We start from the raw sequence: 19,506 nt of genomic DNA, 5'->3' as shown, positions 1-19,506 counted from the left end.
GGGTGAGGTCAGGCTTGGGCTGGGCCTGTGCGGGGGCGGGAGCTGGGATTCGCTCCCGGGCTTTTAGGGTTTAGGTATGCTTGAGTCCTGTTTCTTCTCCTGGGCAGCAGCATTGCTTTCTTTTTCAAGTTAATGTTTCAATTTTAAGGTAAAAGCTGAGAGTTTTGTGGGCGCCACTTAGGTTGGAGAGTAAGATGTTACCCTCTTCACGGTTGAAAACGGTTCAAGTCAAAATCTACAAGTCCCGCCAGAGAAGCTGGAGCAGCTCCGCGATCTGGGAGCAGGGACCTCGGTGCGAGGTGGATGTGGGCGGTGGCTGGATCCTGGAACACTGTTGCAACTTAACGAAACAAAAACTGGAATATGTGTAGGCGATGCATACTAGAAAGAAATGCAGATCCTGCCTGGGCGGAATGTGCAATCTCATTAGTGCACCCAGAACATCATTTCCGTTTCTACTTTCCATTCACCTCGGAGTCGGAGACTCAACCCTCTGGTGTTCCAGAGACTTTCCCAGGGACAAGACCTGAGCTGTGGGACTTGGAGGGCTAAGGTGTGTAATAATATATTACTTTTAAAAAATCAGTAACTTTAGGGGCGCCTGGCCTCACACTCCACAGGCTGGCCTCCTACCACCATCCCGCGCTGTCCCTGGGGGTACTTGATCTCCCCTACTCTCCCCCATTCTGCCTCTTCTTTCCTATCCAAACCCTTCAGCATGCACACAGAGAGAAGCCAGCGGCCTCTCAGGGCCTGAATGCAGCACCTCCCACAATCCATGTGTCTCTAGGACCGCACAGAGGCTGGCCCTGGCTGCCCACAACTACCCCATGCTATATAAACGTATGAAGCCCTCCCAGGTCCTAGCTAAAGCTGCTCCTCTCAAAATTTCTTAGAATTCTATGTCACACTCCTGGCCTTACAAAGTATGCACACAGAGCTCAGCTGCCTCCAGAATCTGCACCCTGGAAGGCAATCTCTTCTGCCTAGCTGGGGTCCCCAGGGTTTAACAGAACGGTGAGACCAGGCACTCTCTCAAATAACCTCTTAGATACAGAATTTTCCTCTTGCACTCCTCCCGTCCACACCCACCGTGAGGTCCTACCTCCCGAGAACTGCTTAGAGAACTCAGTTCAGGGCAGCTCCTCCGGCTGCCCATCCAGAACTGGCACTCAGGTTTTCTGAATACCCAGACGCACATAAAGGGGGAGCAAAAGTCTTAAAATTTGATAAGTGAAAATTTGTTCTTTTGGTTATAACCTATGCGTAGGGAATTCCTCAAAGCATGATGTCTCCAACTCCTGGGGGCCCCACTGGTCACTCCACATGTTAAAAACAAAATACATAAGCACAAATGAACAAACCATCAGAAAATCCCTCAGAACCACTAATCCCGCCACTCCTTTGCCTTCTTTTCTTCCGTGTATACTGAGCTACCATCACATGAAGACCATTTTAACAATCAGTCATAGGGAAACAAAAGAGACACAGAGAATCTCTACCCCTAGATAGGGAAAAGCCCAGCACCTAAATCCTCCTGAGGAAAATGGATATATAAAACCCAACTCCCACGGTATTACAAGAATTAACTCACATAATTTATGTGACATTCCCAGCACAGTTTCTGAGATGTAGTGCACACTACCATTCTTGTGAGCACATCGCAGATGTTAAAAAACAATATTGCTTTAGTGAATGAATGCATATTGTTTCTGTAAGGAAAAATATAAACTAAAAATGAGAGAAAGAAAACAGGTCTCTCGGGAGGAAAAAAAAAAAGCAAAGAGACTTCTCTTCCTCTCTTTTCCTAGAGCATTTCCCTTAGAAAACTTTTAAGTTCGTCTTCCTGTTTGAAATGTATTTACGTCTTTGAAAAGCTAAATAAGGCTCTTGCCAACACTGTAACTCAGGAATGTTTGCTCAAGGATCTGGGAGCCATCTCTTTAAAATGTAAACATCAAAGGAAATAGTATATTTATCTTTCAGTTCCTGTGGGAGGATAGGTGCCTAACTCAGCAGGTGCCTTGCTCTGAGTGGCAAAACTCCCTCCTGTCATAAAGATATGAGAAGTTTGTTTTCCCTCCGGTTAAAGCCAGTTATCTAACACAAACGGCCATGCAGATTACCTGGTGATGTTAGGATGAGCTATGTGTGACAAACGGTGCTGTCATGTCTTCCTGAGAACTAGTTATGATCTATCTTGAGAACATGTATGCAATTCTTCGTATCCCCTTGTCTTTTATGACAGGGTGAAATTCATTTCTGCAATCTCTCAAGATTGCCTGTGATGCACATCACATTCTGGTTTAATGCTTATTCACTTATGAAACTGTTTTTTTCCTCTACTACCTTTGTGGAGAGGATTGTTGGGTTGGGAGACGATTTTGTTTTTAATTATATTCCCCAACACGACCCGCTGAGCTTTCAATTTAACAGGAAAACATCTCAGCTTCTAATATAAGCGGCACTCACAACTAAGTTGTTTGAAACATTAATTTAAAATAGCCAGGAGAGGGGCGCCTGGGTGGCTCAGTCGTCTGCCTTCGGCTCAGGTCAGGGTCCCAGGGTCCTGGCATCGAGCCCCGCATCGGGCTCCCTGCTCGGCGGGAAGCCTGCTTCTCCCTCTCGCACTCCCTCTGCTTGTGTTCCCTCTCTCTGTCAAATAAATGAAATCTTTAAAAAAAAATAAAATAGCCAGGAGACTATTCGGTCCCCGAGACACCAAAGAGATTCAAACAAACTGAAAAGCGGAGCGTAAGAGTAAGGTACCTTTGGACTGAAAGGGCAGGAAACGTTCAGAGGCAGGACCGAGGTCCAGACCCCGCTCCTACGTGGGCCACGCCCCTTGTGTCCAGTCCAGGCCACCGTCCCCCGCCCGTCCCCCCGCCCTCCTTCTCCACCCCCCCCCCGCAGCGCGCCGCGCATGCGCAGTACCCTGCAGACCCGGAAGCGCAGTGAAGGACACAGGTGAGTCAGTGACAGATTTTTCTGGTTCAACCCTGGCCTTTGTGGGACCCTCCCCTCGCCCCAGGGCTCCGATCCGCAACACCCGGAGTTTGGGGTTGCCTCATAGATAAAACCGCTTCGCGCGCTTGTCCGCGCCCAATGATTCCCGGCAGCACCGTCAGATGTTGCAGGCCTGGGAGCTCCTCTGCGGGTCCGGGGGTCCACGTCTTTTTCGAGTTAAAGTTGCTGAGGCGGGTCCCCGCCTTCCGTCCAGGTAGACAGCGCTTGCGGTCTTTTTCCTCTGAAAACCCTTCCGGGACTCCCGCCACGCTCTGGCCCTCTGCCCCTCTCCGCCAGGCCGTGTGAAGTCTTCCCTCGGTGGCCCCCAGGGCGGAGGCCCTCGTGCAGACCCCGACGCCACATCTCCGTGGCCTTGGGATGCTGCAGGCACCGATCCTCTTCTGACGCCCCCTCCACCGACGCGACCTCCGGAGCCGGCCCTCCTTGCCTACTTTGCACCCACCGCCTTAGGGGTCTCTGCCGCACAAACCACGTGCTTGTGCTTGTCATAGTGTGTATCCATTCCTGAAGCCCTACTGGAAAGTGGTCTTCCCAGGCAAAGAACATTTTTATTCCATACCTGTGAGTGTGAGGGTGTGGGGCGAAGCAGAGACAGTCTGACAGAGAATGGGAAAGACTTCGTGTGAGAGAAGGGAAGGAAGAGAGGGTAGAACTGGGTAGAGCAGGTGGATGTGGAGAGACAGTAAGAGTGGAGTGAACCAGAGAAAAGTAGAGGGAGACGCAAATAGAGAAGTCTAAATTAGAAGGTGTCTCCAGAGAGGTGAAGGGTAGCACACTGGACGAGAGAGACCTTAACCGGTGATGGGACGGGACAGCAGGGAGCAGATGCATCAGACTGAGGTCGTGGGGGAAGGAACAGGAGAATTGGACTAGACGGACAGACATCACGGAAGGAATCCCCTGGCTTTAATCCCTTCACTGGCTCCCGGTTGCCCTCAGGACAAAAATCCAGACTCCACTGTCTGGCTACAGCAGAGAGCTCTGGCGGTGGGGTGACTTTCCAGAGTTGGCCCAGTTTGAGGGAAGAAACAGGCTTCTCTTTCCTGCATTGACCAGACATTGGACGCTGGCTGCCCAGCCAGGTGCTGTGATGGAGAGGCCACTGCTCACTTTAGCTGAGTCCGTTTACAGGGAGGGAGCGAGCCGTCTAGTTATCTGCAGCCAAACTGACAGCTGTGGGGCAGTTTGTGCCTGAATCCTGAGGGGTGGATCCAAGAAGCCCCATCTGGTGTTTATTTGGTTGACTTCTGTGGGGTCTCTTAGGACCCATAAGGGGTTGAAGGGAAAGTGTCACCATTTGGGGGGTAATCTGTAGTGGTTTTGGTCGGGGATCTCATTATTACAAGCAAAGCATTATTACTGAAAGTAGCACACATGTTTTGTGGGCTACAAATGGCATTTTGGGGCATTTCATTAGTAGATACATGAGTCTTGCTGGAGTATGTAGATCATTTCAGACATTATTCTTGTATTATGACGTTATGGAGGTGTCTGAGTTTAGACAATCTCCAAGAAGGAACATAACAGATCCTGGGGTGGTGGGTGTCTTCCTGCCAAAACGGAAGATTGATGTTAGGAACACAGTGTGGGATTCTTTGGCAGTGTATAGGTGATTAGGAGGTTCTGTCCTTCAATGTGGGGTGTCCACTGGGTTTGTAGAACAAACACCATGGGAACTTGCAGGAGTGTCTGAGTCAAGAAGGGAGACAGTGGGGGACTGGGGCCCAGGTGGTGGGTGTTTTCACTGGGGCAGGCTTGCTAGAAGTGGGTCTCTGGGAACAGCAGCGAGGGGCGGTAAGGTCGGACAGTCTCAGGATCTTTTGCACACTGCCACTGCTCATCAATTCTTACCTTACCTCTAGGCAGTTACTTTGTTCACCATATACATATGGTAATGTCTCATCTTAAAAAGAAGCCACAAAAAAAAGCCTTTTACTACAGTCTCGCCTCTTTAAAATAAAACATCCTCTATTAGCTACATTTCCCACTCTGGTAAGTGCTCTTTCTTATGCTCCATTTCAGAGCAGAATACACTAAACACATGCTTATACTCTGCTTTAGATCTTGCTTCCAGTTGTTTTTTTTTTTAAGATTTTATTTATGAGAGAGAGAGAGAGAAAAGCACATGGGCAGGGGGAAGGGCAGAAGGAGAGGGAGAAACAGACTCCCCACTGAGCAGGGAGCACTATGTGGGGCTCGATCCCAGGACCCTGAGATCATGATCTCAGCCAAAGGCAGACACTTAACTGACTGAACCACCCAGGCGCCCCCCAGTTCTCACTTTCATACCCACCATGCTGCTGAGACTTTCCATGTCTGAGTCACTGGGGACCTCCCCACTTCTCAGTCCAGGAATTGGTGTGCTCTTACCATGCTGGTCCTAACTACAGCGAGCTGGGCTCCCTCTTCCTGAAGCACTTTCTCTTGGCTTCCACATCACACTACCTTTTTTTAAAGTAAATCTGTCTTCCAGTTACCTGTTTTAATTTTCTTCTCCCTGTTCATGTGTCTGTTTCCTGTGCCTGTTTCCCCTAACTCCCTGGTCTCTGCGGGAGCACCCCTAAGCTTCGTCCCTGAACCCCTTCTCTTCTGTCTCCACCTCCTGCCTTTCCACGTCACTCCATCTCATGACTTTGAACACTGATGTCTCCTTCCACCGCTCCACCCAGACCTCCAGACCTCTTCCCTGAAACCTGGGTCCTGTATCCAGCTGCCTCAACATCTCTGCTGGGACAACAGTCTGGCGTCTTCACCTTAATATGTCCATTAGTGACCCCCCAAACTCCTCCAAAAGTGTCCCCTGCAGTCTGCCTCCGCATATAGGGCGACCCTGTATTTCCTGCAGCCTAGCTGGGCATCTTGGCATGTTTGCAAAGTATACAAGACCCATTACTTATTAGTGTTTTAACTTAGGACAAGAGAAATAAAAATTAGATGTTTACTCAAAATGGATAAGGGAATACATGGTTTCCAAAAGTCGTCTGAGGTATGGGGAAAAGCCCGAAGAATTCTAACCTGCTTTGGAACTTTCTGATCTGCTTCCTTTAATACTCTCTGATCTTACCTCCTCCTGCTCTCCTCCACGCACCTGGCTCCAGCCGTACAGGCCTCCCTGCCCTTTCCGGAGCCCCAAATGCCACTACCCCAGGGTCTTCACATGGATGTCCTGCCTAGAAGTCTCTGGCCCCTCACATGCAGGTGGCAAAGTCTCTTCTTTCCTTGGATCTTTGTTCGGATACCACCCCTCAGTGGCTGCCTTCTCTGGCTTCTGTCCCCCACCCCCACTCTCTTTAACATTCCATCTACTCCCTCACCCTCAATTCTGGTCCCTTTTGCCTGCTCTGCGTATTTCTTTCTGCTCCTTCCCCTTCCACTGGCTGGATACTCATGACAGCAAGACCCCAGGGGCGAGCAGAGCCAGAAGGTGGGAGGTGTGCTGGGCTGGCCTCCTGTGAGTGTGCTGCACCCAGATCTGCAATCTGGATTGCAGATACAGCTCTTGTGGCCCTCCCAGAGAGTCCCCTTCCAGTGGTCACGGGGGGATAGGGCCCAGCCTCAGTACCAGTTAAAGTGTCCCAGGCACTTCTGATGTGTATCCAGCACTGAGCACCAAGGCTCTGGGTCCTCCGTTTCTGAGGGAGAGGTGAGGGGGCCCTGCTGTGCGTGGGTGTGATCAGGGCGGGTCTGTGACCTGGAGGGGAATGTCGGGTCCAGCCCAGGTCCCCACTGCTGCGGCCAGTTCTGAAGAAAGGGGTGGGGACACTCACTTGTTGGTGTCTGGAGGAGTTCACTGTCCCTGAGCCCCCCTCCTGTGGCAGTGGGCAGCAGAGGACTGTCATTTCCACACGGAGAGGTCTCCCTGTGTGAGGTTGTGGTGCAGGAAGGACGTAGATTGATTCTAAGCATTAAACTGCAGATTCTTGATCCTTAGGATTGAATTCTCAAGACTGATCTTGTCTGAGAAAGAAGCCTGGAAGAGGAAAGGGAGGAGTCAGGAATGGCTGTTTGTCAGGTAAAGTCATATTCTTGGTTGGTGTTCTGTCTCATTCCTGCTGTGCCCTTGTTGGACTTTCTGATCTTCTCTACGTGTCCCGCCCGAGCCGTGTCTGTGCACACTCCCCCAGGCCTTCCCTCCGTCCCTCTCCTTCCACTTCGAGTCCTCACGGTGACCCAGTGATGTGGAGCCTTTGAGGAGCCCCACTTCGCCCCCCGGCCCTGGGCGCATCCTGATGGGCTTCACACCAGGCGTGGATTGGAGACAGGTGTGGGTGGGCCCCGTGGTGTCAGTGTGGTTGGGCAGCAGGGATTGTTTTAGGGGACACGTCTGGATGCACTGTCAGCTCTCTGTAGCCAGGATCAAAGAAGCTGCATGTGGAAGTCATGTATTAATGTGTAGGAATAGTTGGAAAATTCTGGAAAACAAGCTCCATAAGAGGAAATCAGCTCTGCCTGACTTTAAAATGCATTCAGAGCTAAACAAGTGAACTGTGGTGTTTCTGGTTCTAAAATACTAATGATTTAGAATAAAGTTCAGAAGTAGGTATCAATAGGATGTTTTATTCCATAATTGGCTTTAAAATACGGAATCAACCTAAATAGCCAACGGTAAGAGGTTTTCAAAATCATTCTCAGCACATGTATCCCACATTGACCATGGCATTCCTGTAGCGACTCTTGTGCAGCAGATGTTTTAGGTAAAAATGGTGGTAATGTAGCCAAGATGCGTAGCATAGAACTTTCTCTTTGCCGTCAGAGATGCTGTAGCCAAATTCTGGTTCCACCATTATTTTTAAGTATTATATCCCTTTTATTTCCAATATCACATGAGTAAGTCATGTATGAATAGATGTATTGATTGACTGATTAAACTCCTAACCAAGAAGCAGCTTAGGCACTAAGATGTGATGGGAAGGGGACGCCCCTCCCTGTCATGGCCTCCACCATTCGTGTCTCAGTGGGGAACCACTGTTGTCAGTTCTGTGGCAAGAGTCAGTCCAAACCTTGTAAAAATGCATTTACACATTGTTCTAAAATTTTAGAAGAAACTCCTCAATGAAGTTTGTTGTAACATTTTATTCTGCAAGTTTAAAAAATGTACACAGCATGTCTAGAGGTTCTTTTCATGTTAATAAGCACAGACACAGCTTGCTCTTCGATCCTCACTGGAGCATTCTCTTAGTGAAGACGCGTGGGACTTTCCCATTTCTCACTGATGTGAAGAATGCCACAGTGGCTGTGTATGAGTAGACCGACCTCTCTGCAGATGTCTGAGGATTTCTCACTTGACCTGTGATTACCGGGTCAAGGACAGTGCATTATACAAGGACAGATTCTGTCCGATGTGGTCTCCTAAAGCTGTAAAGTACCCTGTCCCACAACGACACGTGAGATTCCCACCTCCCCGCCCCGCCACCGCCCCATGTAAGCAAAACTTGGTACCGTAATCTCTTCGTGTTTTGAAAATTGGGGGGGGAAAGGACAATCCCTTGTATTTCCATTTTCTACCTACTTGTAACTTTCATTATTTTTGTGGACTAAAACATGGTTTTTCATGTTTTGCTGTTTTCCTTTGATATATTTTTAGGAGCAATCTTATATTTCGTAGTTTAATTCTTTACATACACGCTTGTGTCTTTCTTATATTATCAGTGTTTTGCAGTGAAACCTAAATCCTTCTTGCCCTCTGCTTTCTGACCTTATTTTGGAAGACCTCACCTGGTGTAATCTCAAAGTACTCTGTTCCATTTAGTACTCTTTTGTTTGTTTAAATTTATCTCTTTGACTTGGCTTTTTAGTGTATATCTCGTAGCTATTTATTTCACTGATTGAAAAATTTCATGTAACACACACATTAACAGGTTCCTGTGTCATTTGGCAAGGCTCTCCATTTTTTCTTCTCAAAATTATTTCTCCTCAACATGATGGAGATTTTTCTTTTAAATTCCCATGTTTCTTCTGCATTTGAATTGCTTTGAATTTCTAAATCACTGAGGTCTTTATGTCACCACATCTTCCAGTAAGAATTATGCTTGTCAGTCTTTGATGTCTTTGTTCTGTCTTTCAGTAAAGTTTTCTCTTCACGTAAGTTGGGAAATGTCTTGCAAATAGAGGTCCTGGTACAACTGCTAATGGGAATGGGTGCCCCCCCCCCAGTCGGGCCTCAGGCACACCATGCAGTGCTGACTGGCAGGAGCCTGGCTAGCCCATGGGCCTCAGGCTCACCTGTGGTGGAAATGCTTCCAGTGCTTACTATGGATTATGATGCTTGGTGGAATGGTCTTGCTCAATAACAAGTTTTTAAATGTCCTGTTTGGCATGATTTTTAATCCAGTATTTCTTCCAAGATCTGCTGTGATCAATCTGTGTCCTACTTCGTCTGTTAAATTAACGTACAGCGTTGGTAAAGTTCCTCCTCATGCGTTGGGGTTTCTTTTTGTTGGTAGAATAAACTCCATTTGGCTAATCAACTCCATAATCGTTAAATGTCTGACTTTAAATGGAAACATGTAATTTATATTTTTGCAGATAATTTGTCACACCTGAAGATGCCTCTTGTGCTCTAGATCCTCTAGGTGTGTAGAAGTGTCACTAGTGTAGAGAACATAATATATACCATGTCCACATAAACAACTGTGTGTCAGACATTTTTCATTTATATAGTTCTATTTTCCACAAAAATGGGAAATCTACAGTGTTTTAGTAGATCTGATATCCTCTGATGGAAAAACAAAATAAAACAAAATTAGGGATATATAAATTGCTCACAGTTATCTATTCTTGCTCAAAATGATGTCCAAACATTGATTTCAGTTGAATCAATCCTGACATCCCTTTCCTGCTCACATTTTGTGTGAACATGAGAATTCTCCCCAACGTTCCTTGGTGAAATGTGTTTTTCATTTCAGGGACGCTTGACATTCAGGGATGTGGCCATAGAATTCTCTCAGGAGGAGTGGGAGTGCCTGGACCCTGCTCAGAGGGCCTTGTACAGGGACGTGATGGTGGAGAACTACAGGAACCTGGTCTCCCTGGGTGAGGATAATGTTCCTCCAGAAGTCGGGATCTGCCCCAGTGAGTTTCTTAGGAGCCCCTGCCCTGCTTGACTGAGATTGAGGCCGTGTACCTTCTGAAATGAAAAAGTTTATGAGGCAGCATCTAGACTTTCGCCTCCCCCTTTCTTCAGATGATCTCCCCACTCCACCCTAGATTAGTGACGCTTCCAGAAGCTAAGTAACAACAAAACCTTAGGGCAAACTTTAAAAAATATCTGATTCTAGATCCACTTTTATCCCTGTACTTTTGACTCAGTAGTTCTTGGAAGAGAGCTGGATATCTGTGCTTTAAAAATATCCCTTAAGCTTTCAGGAGAGACTGAACAAGTTTGTGAAAATTTTTTTCTAGACACATCTGTAACATCCTCTCTCCTCAGTTGAACAAAGGGCTGGAATTGTATTCTGGAAGAGACACAGCACATCATGTTCCTTTCTTTTTATAAGCAGGAATCCCTCTTCCTGACCTGAATATCTTCTTTATTTTGGAGCAAGGGAAAGAGCCCCAGACTGTGGAGAGCAAGGTTAAAACACTGAAAAAGCCAAATGGGTGGGAACACAGGCAAGAGTTCAGAAGGGCAGAGAGTGTTAATAGTGTTTCGGCAACTTTCTCGTAGTGGGAGAGTTTTTCCTTCTTACGAGCTCTTAGAGGAAAGTTTATTTCCCTTCCCCTGTCATTCCCTTCTTCAGACATGTGGAAGTACATCCTCCCAACTTCTAGCTCATGCAAAGACCAAAGCAAAATCTTTATCGTGACCTGTGGCCCTATATTATATGCCCCTATGACCTTTTTTTTTTTTTAAGATTTTATTTTTAAGTAATCTCTACACCCAATGTGGGGCTCGAACCTAAACCCAGGGATCAGGAGTTGCATGCTCTACGGACTGAGCCGGCCAGGAGCCCTATGCCCCTATGACTTCTTTGGTCCCTTGCCCTTAAGGAGCACTGGGAGGCTGGTTTTAAGGGGTCGGCCCCCTTCCTTCCTTAGCCTTGTCCCATTTTTGTTCCCGTTCCACACGGGCCAGAGTTGGAGCCTCCCCCGTCCTGGCACCAGGCCTCTTCCAGGATCCATCCCATTCTGTGTACTTAGGCGACCTTCTTCTGGGGTTAGAAAACATCAGCATCTGGGGCCCCAGAGCTCTCCGCCTCTTCAGGGCGCCCAGCCGTTTCTTCAGTTCTGCTTTTGCTGCACATTGGACAGTGTCTAACCGGGGAGCGGGGTGCGTCTCTCGATCCACCAGTAACACTGCTTTCACTCAGCAGGAGTATAAGCATGTCCACACCACACTATGCTGTAAGCTTTGCTATGTTGTGGTTTTGTTTCTTTTCTCTCAAAGTATTTTCTAATTTCCCTTGTGATACCTTTTCTGACCCATTGGTTTAAGAGTGTTTAAAAATTTTCATGTATTTTTGAGCTTTCCGGTTTTCCTTCGGTTCTTCATTTTCTAGTTTTGTTCTTTTGTGGAGAAAATAATGTGTATGATTTCACTCTTTTTCAATTTGTTGAGACTTGCTTCATGGACTAATAGATGGTCTGTCTGGGAGAACGTTTCACATGCATGTAGAGAAGAATGGCTTTTGCTCTTACTGGGTGCAGTGCTCTGTATATGTCTGTCAGTGCTCATTGGTTTATAGTCGGCCTAAAATCATCTGTGTCCTTACTGAACTTCTGTCTAGCTGTACTGTCCATTTTTGAAAGTGAGGTCTGCAAGTCTCCAGACACTATTCTAGAACTATTTTTATTTCTCTCTTCAATTCTGTAAATGTTTGTTTCATATATTTTGGGGTTCCCTTGTGTATATGTTCATATTTGTAATTCCTTAATGAGTTATTCTTTTAAGTATATATTGTCCTTTGTCTCATAAAAACTTTTACTTAAAGTGTATTTTGTCTCACAGTACAGCCACTGGGAAATGAAAAAATTCATTAGAGTCACTATATTGCATTGCTCTAGACCTGAACCCACAACATTTCCAAAGTATTATCTGAAAACTTGGCTCTTCTACATCCTGTCTCCTTCTCTCTTGTTATTGTCATGAAATCATGTCTCCATATATTGTGTGACCATCAACATAGACTTACTTTTATTATGTTACTCACCATACAGCACATCATTCGTTTTTGATGTGGTGATCCCCAATCCATTGTTTCCGTAGAACACCCAGTGCCCCCTGCAGGACGTGCCTCCTTAACACCCATCACCGGGCCAACCCCTCCCCCTCCCCTCTAGAACCCTGTTTGTTCCTCAGAGTCCAGAGTCTCTCACGGTTCGTCTCCCCCTCCGATTCCCCCCCTTCATTTTTCCCTTCCTTCTCCTAATGTCCTCCATGTTATTCCTGATGTTCCACAAATAAGTGAAACCATATGATCATTGACTTTCTCTGCTTGACTTATTTCACTTAGCATCATCTCCTCCAGTCCCATCCATGTGGATGTAAAAGTTGGGTATTCATCCTTTCTGACGGCTGAGTAATATTCCATTGTATACATGGACCACATCTTCTTTATCCATTCGTCTGTTGAAGGGCATCTCGGCTCTTTCCAGTTTGGCTATTGCGGACATTGCTACTGTGAACATTGGGGTGCACATGGCCCTTCTTTCCACTACATCTGTGTCTTTGGGGCATCAATGTATTTTAAAATTAGTTTTGTCTTTTAAGTCAATAGGGAAAAAGAGGAATGACAAACCAAAAATACATTAATACTAACCTTATACACACCTATGTACTGTCTTTATTACTATTCCTTATTTCTTGATGTGGATTCGAGTTCTTGTCTCTTCCTTCATTTTGGCCTGAGACATTCATTCCCTTTACCATTTTTGTTGACTGGTCTACTAGCAAGGGACTCTCAGTTTTTGTGTGGTTTTTTTTTTTTTTTTTGGCAATGTCTTAAGTTATCCTCTATTTTGAAGGATAGTTTAGAAGTATATAGAATTCATAGTAGACCGTTACTTCTCTTTAGCACTATGAAAATGTCATCCCACTGCCTTCTTGTCCATATGGTTTCTGGTGTGAAATCAGTGGGTAGTTTCACCAAAGGAACTGCCCATTGCTGCTTTCAGGATTCTGTGTCTTTGGCTCTTGACAGTTTGATTATGAAGTGTTTCACTGTGGGCAACATTCAGTTTACCTCACTCAGGGCTTGCCAAACTCCATGGATACGTAGATTTGGGTACGTAGATATGTCATCAAATTTGGGAATTTTTCTGCCTTATTATTTCAAATATTTTTTCTGCCCACTTCATTCTGTCCTTTCTGGGATTCTCATTATCTTTGTTGGTACACTTGAAGGTATCCCACAGGTCTCTTGTTCTCCCTTCATTTTTCTTCATTCTTTTTTCTTTCTCCTGCTAAGATTGGATAATCTCAGTTGACTTAATCTTCAGGTTTGTTAGTTCTTTCTTCTGCCTGTTGAGTTTGGTGTTAAACTCCTTTAGGGCTTTTTCCATTTTAGTTTTTGTACTTTTCAGCTCCAGAATTTCTTTTCTGGTTCATTTTTATAATTTCTGTCTCTGTTGATTCTCTATTTTAGGAAATATTGTTCTTTTTCCTTTGGTTCTTTGCACATGGTTTCGTTTTAGTTCTTTCAGCATATTTAAAATAGTGACTTAATTATTTATCTAGCAAAGTCCAATATCTGGGCTTCCTCAGGAAAATTTTTGTTAAATTGCTTTTTTTCCTGCATATGAGCTATACATCATTGTTGGTTTGCATGCTCATAATTTTTTTCTTTAAAGCTAAACATTTTGAATATTATGACAACTCTGGAAGTCACATTCTCCCCCACCCACATCCTCATCCCAGCATTGGATGTTGCTGCTTATTGTAGTTGTTGTTTGTTTTGTTTAGTAATTTTTTGGAGTTGATTTGTGAAGTCTGTATTCTTTGTCATGTGTGGCCACTCAAGTCTCTGGTTAGCTTAGTGGTCAGGTAGTGATTTAACACAGAACTTCTCAAACACCTGGAACCAAAAAAACCAAAAAGCAAAAAACTCCTAGTCTTTGTAAATAGATTCTGTATGTTTGGGAATACCTGAAACTCAGCTTGGTAGTTTACAGCGATGCCTTAGCCTTTACCTTCTGCTTTTGCTGAGCCTGAAGGTTAGCAGGAGGTGAGGCATAGGGCTGCCTCATGTGTTTTCTGAGCACTGATCCAGTCCTGAGCATGTGCGTGACTTAGATTCCTAGGAACGTGTAGCAGCCTTTCAAAGTCCTTATTCCCCAAAGCATTTCACTCCCCAGCCCTTATTCCCTGGCTTTTCAGTTTGTCTGCTTTCTGCCCCAAGTGTCATCTGTTAATACATTTGCCTTTAAATGTGCTTGTCAAATGCTGCCCCCACCCCAGCCCCATAGCACCTCTTGAATTAATAAGCAAAGTAAAGGTAAAACTTTTTGAGGCAGTTTTTCAGTGAGCCACCAGGCAGGTCAAAGTAAAAACCACAGTTCTTAGAGAATCAAGTCTGTTCTGCCACTCTCCATACAGGAGACCTATACCAGGAACATGGGCTGCCCCTATGCTGGGGAGAATGGGATTGGGCCAGGGGAAGTTAAAATATCAGAAGCTCTTCAACTGAGATCAGCTGCCTGTTTCTTAAGTATCTACATGTTTGCTGTAAACCTGTGTTTAGTTTCCAGAATTCTGATAAAGTTGATTCTGACAGTTTTTGCTAACTTACTTGCTGTTTTTGTGGAGAGATGCACTTATGATACTCAATGATTTTCATGCTGTTCCTTTTACCCAGTTCTTTATAATACTCTCTGAAAACTGGTATTTCAGAAGCCAGTGGACATGTGTGTAACTTAGACTGCTAGGAATATGTGGGAGCTTTTCTTAACATAGTTTCCAGTTCTCATCTTGTGTGCTCTTTCTGGACTATAAGTCCTTTCTCTTGTTCTTAAGTGAGAAATCATTAGAATTTCACAGTCTATAATTTTGTGTAATTGTGGTTACTTATTTACCCGTTGGACTTATCTTGGTTTAGTTAAAAAGTTGAATTTAATAACTTGTCATTTACAGATTATGGATTTTAGCATCTAGTTTGGAATATGACTGCAATTCACCAATTGTTAATGTTCCAAAATGCCTATTCTGCATAGAGTATAGATAGCTTTAGAGTAGATATTCAGAATATTTTGTTATTCCAGTGATGTTGTATTAAATTCTTCTTGATTTTCCTATTACCCGTTTAGTTTTACAATTCATAATTTCCGTGTATTTATCTTATTAATTAAAAAAAAATTTTTTTAAGTAATCTCTACACCCAACATGGGGCTCAAACTTACAACCTTGGTATGTCACATGCTCTACTGACTGAGCCAGCCAGGCGCCCCTCATTAATTTTTTAAATGGATAATTTGTCCAAAAAAAAATCTTATTACTTCATATAGAGCTGTGATTCAGCATTTATTTGCATATAATAATTATGCTGTAAATATGCATTTGTAGAATATGTTTCTTTTTGTTTTTTTAAAGGCGGGTAGGGGTTATAATAATTATGCCGTAAATATGCATTTGTAGAATATGTTTCTTTTTGTTTTTTTAAAGGCGGGTAGGGGTAAGGGAGAGGGAGAGAGAAACCCAAGCAGTCACCATGCTGAGCACTATGTGGGGCTCGATCTCATGACCCTGAGATTACGACCTGAGCCCAAATTAAGAGTCAGACACTTAACCGACTGTACAACCCAGACCCCTCAATATCTGTTTTCTTTTCAGTATGAGACACCCATTTGTCTACTGCCAATTGGTGTGTGTTTTGTTGTGGTGGTCAAAGAATACACTTTCTTTCAGAACTTATGTAAATTTACATATGAACGATTTGGTCATAGGGTGTTTGAAAACAGGTTTCCAGGGGTATCTGGGTGGCTTAGCTAAGTGTCTGACTCTTGGTTTTGGCTCAGGTCATGATCTCAGGGTTGTGAGATTGAGCCCCACACTGGGCTCCGTGCTGGGTGTGGAGCCTGCTTAAGATTCTCTGTATCTCTCCCTCTGCCCCTCCTTCTGCTACCCTCTGCCCCTCTAAAACAAAAAACAAAAAACAGAGAAAGAAAGTAGGTTTCCCTTAAAATAATTTGAAATACATGTCATCTTTTATTAAAGGATTCTATTCACTTTGCATTCTTAAACATTTGCAGACTTTGGTTGAGAAGTTGTTATCTCTTCAATGTATTACTTTTAGTGTAATATCCATTTTGCAACTCTAGTTACTGAAGACTATGGTTTTCTATATCTTTCAGAAAGCTCTGCTAGATTCATGATCAAGGAATTATTACCAAAGAAAGAAAATAACAGAAAATTATGCCAACTAGTGGTCTTGGGAAGACATGAAAGCCATGGCCTTGAGAATTTTGACTTCAGGGAAGTTTGGGGAAATATGTATGAATTTGAGAGTAAGTGTGGATATGAAGAAAGAAATTCCAAAGGAGTGCTTGTGACAGATACTGTAAATCTCCCTGGTAGAAAAGATAAACAAGACAGCAAATCCTGGATTAATTTACCTATAAAGCAGAGTGTTTCTTTAAGAAAAAGTGCTTATCAAAATTTTAAACAAGAGAAGTCATTAGTAAAAAATTTGTTAAAAATAAAAAATAATATAGTCTATGCAGGAAGTAAGTATACAAAATGTTTTGAAAATAGAATTGGGTTAAGCTTTCAGTCACATCTGGTTGAACTGCAGAGACTTCAAACCGAGGAGAAAATTAATGAATGTGATCAAGTTGAGAAGTCTGTCAAAACTTGTTCTTCAGTTTTGCCACTTCAAAGATTTCTTCCTAGTGTCAAAACCAACCTTTGTAATAAATATGGAAGGGTTTTTATGTTTCCTTCATTGTTCACACAGCACCAGAAAACAAAAATTAGAGAAAAACCATACAAATGTAATGAGTGTGGAAAGACTTTTAGCCATCACTCAGTCCTTACTAGTCATCAGAGAATTCATTCTGAGCAGAGACCTTACAAATGTAATGAGTGTGGTAAAGCCTTTAAGCAGTTCTCAAACCTCACAAGACATCAGAGAATCCATACGGGGGAGAAACCATATAAATGTAATATCTGTGACAAGGTCTTTAATCAAAATTCCCACCTTACAAATCATTGGAGAATTCATACTGGAGAAAAACCATACAAATGTCATGAATGTGGTAAGGCTTTTATCAAATGTTCAGATCTCTGGCGTCATGAGAGAATTCATACTGGAGAGAAACCTTACAAATGTAATGAATGTGGTAAGGGTTTTACCAAACGTTCATATCTTTGGGATCACGAGAGAATTCATACTGGAGAGAAACCATACAAATGTATTGAATGTGGCAAGGTTTTTAGGCAGTGGTCTACCCTCAGGATTCACCGAAGAATTCACACTGGTGAGAAACCTTATAAATGTAATGAGTGTGGTAAGGCTTTTAAGCAGTGCTCACACCTCACTAAGCATCAGAATGTACATCCTGGAGAGAAGCCACACAAATGTACTGTGTGCACCAAGGCTTTTATCCACATTTCAAGCCTTGTGAAACATCAGAAAATCCATTCTGGAGAAAAACCATACAAATGTAATGAATGTGGTAAGGCTTTTATCCAAAGTTCAAGTCTTGTGGAACATCAGAGAATTCATACTGGTGAGAAACCTCACAAATGTAACGAGTGTGGCAAAGCCTTTACTGTGCGTTCAAGCCTAACTAAACATAAAAAAAAACATACTGGTGAGAAACCTTATAAATGTAATGACTGTAATAAAACATATACACAACTTATACACCTTACTAGACATCAGAAAATACATACTGAAAAGAAACATTATGAATCTAGTATATGTGATAATGCTTTTATTCAAAGCTCAAGCTTGGGGGATCATCAGAGAATTCATGGAAGAGAGAAACCTTACAAATGTAATGAGTGTGGCAAATCCTTTAACTGGTGTTCACGCCTTACTCGACATCAGAGAACCCATACTGGAGAGAAGCCATATAAATGTAATGTGTGTGGCAAGGCCTTTAGTCAAAATTCAAACCTTACGATTCATCAGAGAATTCATACTGGAGAGAAACCTTACAAATGTAATGAATGTGACAAAGCCTTTAAGCAGTATTCAAGCCTCATAAGACATCAGAATATACATCCTGGAGAGAAACCACACAAATGTGTGTGGTAAGGCTTTTATCAAAGTTCACACCTTTGGGGTCATGAGGGAACACATCCTAGAGAGAAGCCGTACAAATGTATTGAATGTGGCAAGGCCTTTCGACAATGGTCTGACCTCAGGATTCACCAAAGAATTCATGCTGAAGAGGAACCTTAGAAATGTAATGAATGGCATAAATCATTTAACCATTTTTCACAATACGCTATATATACGTCAGAGAATTTTTACTAGGGAGAACTAGTCCAAGATTAGTCAACCTCAGATGTTAAATTCTTCACAGTAAGTAAAAGTCAAAATCATTTTAAGACTCAGAGATGAGTGTCAGTGGAGCAAGGAGAGCTTTAGGAATGTAGCATTTCTTTTAAAAAGACTTCTATTACTTGAGGTTCCTTCAAAGGCCTGCATCACTCACTATTGATGTAAGTTTGGAATTTGATGTTATACCTTCATTACATGTTTTTCATGTGTTACCTTGATGGTCTCTGGGAGCAGATCAGTAAGATAAAGGGCCTACTTTATTAAATGGGAATCATTCACATCCATATATCCTGAAGGAACACTGAATTTTAACATACAGTGTTTTGTGGAATTGAATGAGTACACGGGTTGGGCAGAGAATATATGTAAAAGAATGATGTAAATAATAATATGTTCAGGATCCCTTCTACAGATTTGTCTGTGTAACAGAGGGCCACGGATTATCAGAAAACACTGCTCTGCCAGAGGAGCATGAAACAGCAGGCTTTGAGATTGAGAGACTTGAGATTTTCATGATATGTTAGTAGGGATTGCTTATGTGATAGAAATAATGGAGAAATGATGGTCATCCTCTCCCTTTAATGAAAATAGTGGTTGTATATCAAAGATGAGCAAACAGTCTTATTTTGGGGAACTAAAGAGCAGTTATCAGAAGAACTTAATCAAAACAACCAGAATACAGTGTACAGGTATAGTATTCCCGTTTAACCACTACACTGATGCTGTTTTACTCAGAATGTATCAAACTTATGTTTTAAGTAATAAAATTTAATCATTTTTTTCAAAACTAAATGAATCATGTTTGTTTTCTTCTATCAGATCAAGTCTATAGTTTCATTATAGTACTTCATAACAAACACTAACAATACATCTTCAGGCTGTTAAGGCTGAGAGGCATCTGCAACAATTTTTTTCCATGATGGAACCAAACGACGTACAATTTTATGAATGTGTCCTCACCTTTGAGTTATTCTTGCCACAGTCTGCTCCTTGGATATGTATGTAGCTGTGATTAAAATACCACAGCAGTGCAACT

General features: G+C 43.3%; 1 protein-coding gene across 1 annotated transcript; it reads left to right on the top strand.

The window, feature by feature from the left end:
- Nucleotides 1-9,914: 9,914 nt before the first annotated feature.
- On the top strand, nt 9,915-19,211 carry LOC114202401 (uncharacterized). Its single transcript, XM_028095582.2, has 2 exons — nt 9,915-10,098; nt 16,312-19,211. The coding sequence occupies exons 1-2, from the start codon at nt 9,915-9,917 to the stop codon at nt 18,219-18,221; spliced, it is 2,094 nt and encodes a 697-aa protein (XP_027951383.2). The 3' UTR covers nt 18,222-19,211.
- Nucleotides 19,212-19,506: the final 295 nt, after the last annotated feature.

Source organism: Eumetopias jubatus, unplaced genomic scaffold, assembly GCF_037043125.1.
Source record: "Eumetopias jubatus isolate StellerSeaLion01/CBP00866 unplaced genomic scaffold, mEumJub1_p1.0 scaffold_10, whole genome shotgun sequence".
Lineage (NCBI taxonomy): Eukaryota > Metazoa > Chordata > Mammalia > Carnivora > Otariidae > Eumetopias > Eumetopias jubatus.
This window is presented reverse-complemented; position numbering and strand designations above follow the sequence as displayed.

Excerpts from the sequence above, each read along its gene's own strand:
- LOC114202401 (XM_028095582.2), top strand. The coding sequence starts at position 9,915 with ATGTGTTTTTCATTTCAGGGACGCTTGACATTCAGGGATGTGGCCATA. Across the intron at positions 10,099-16,311 it reads AGAAGTCGGGATCTGCCCCA|AAAGCTCTGCTAGATTCATG; the intron begins GTGAGTTTCTTA and ends TATATCTTTCAG.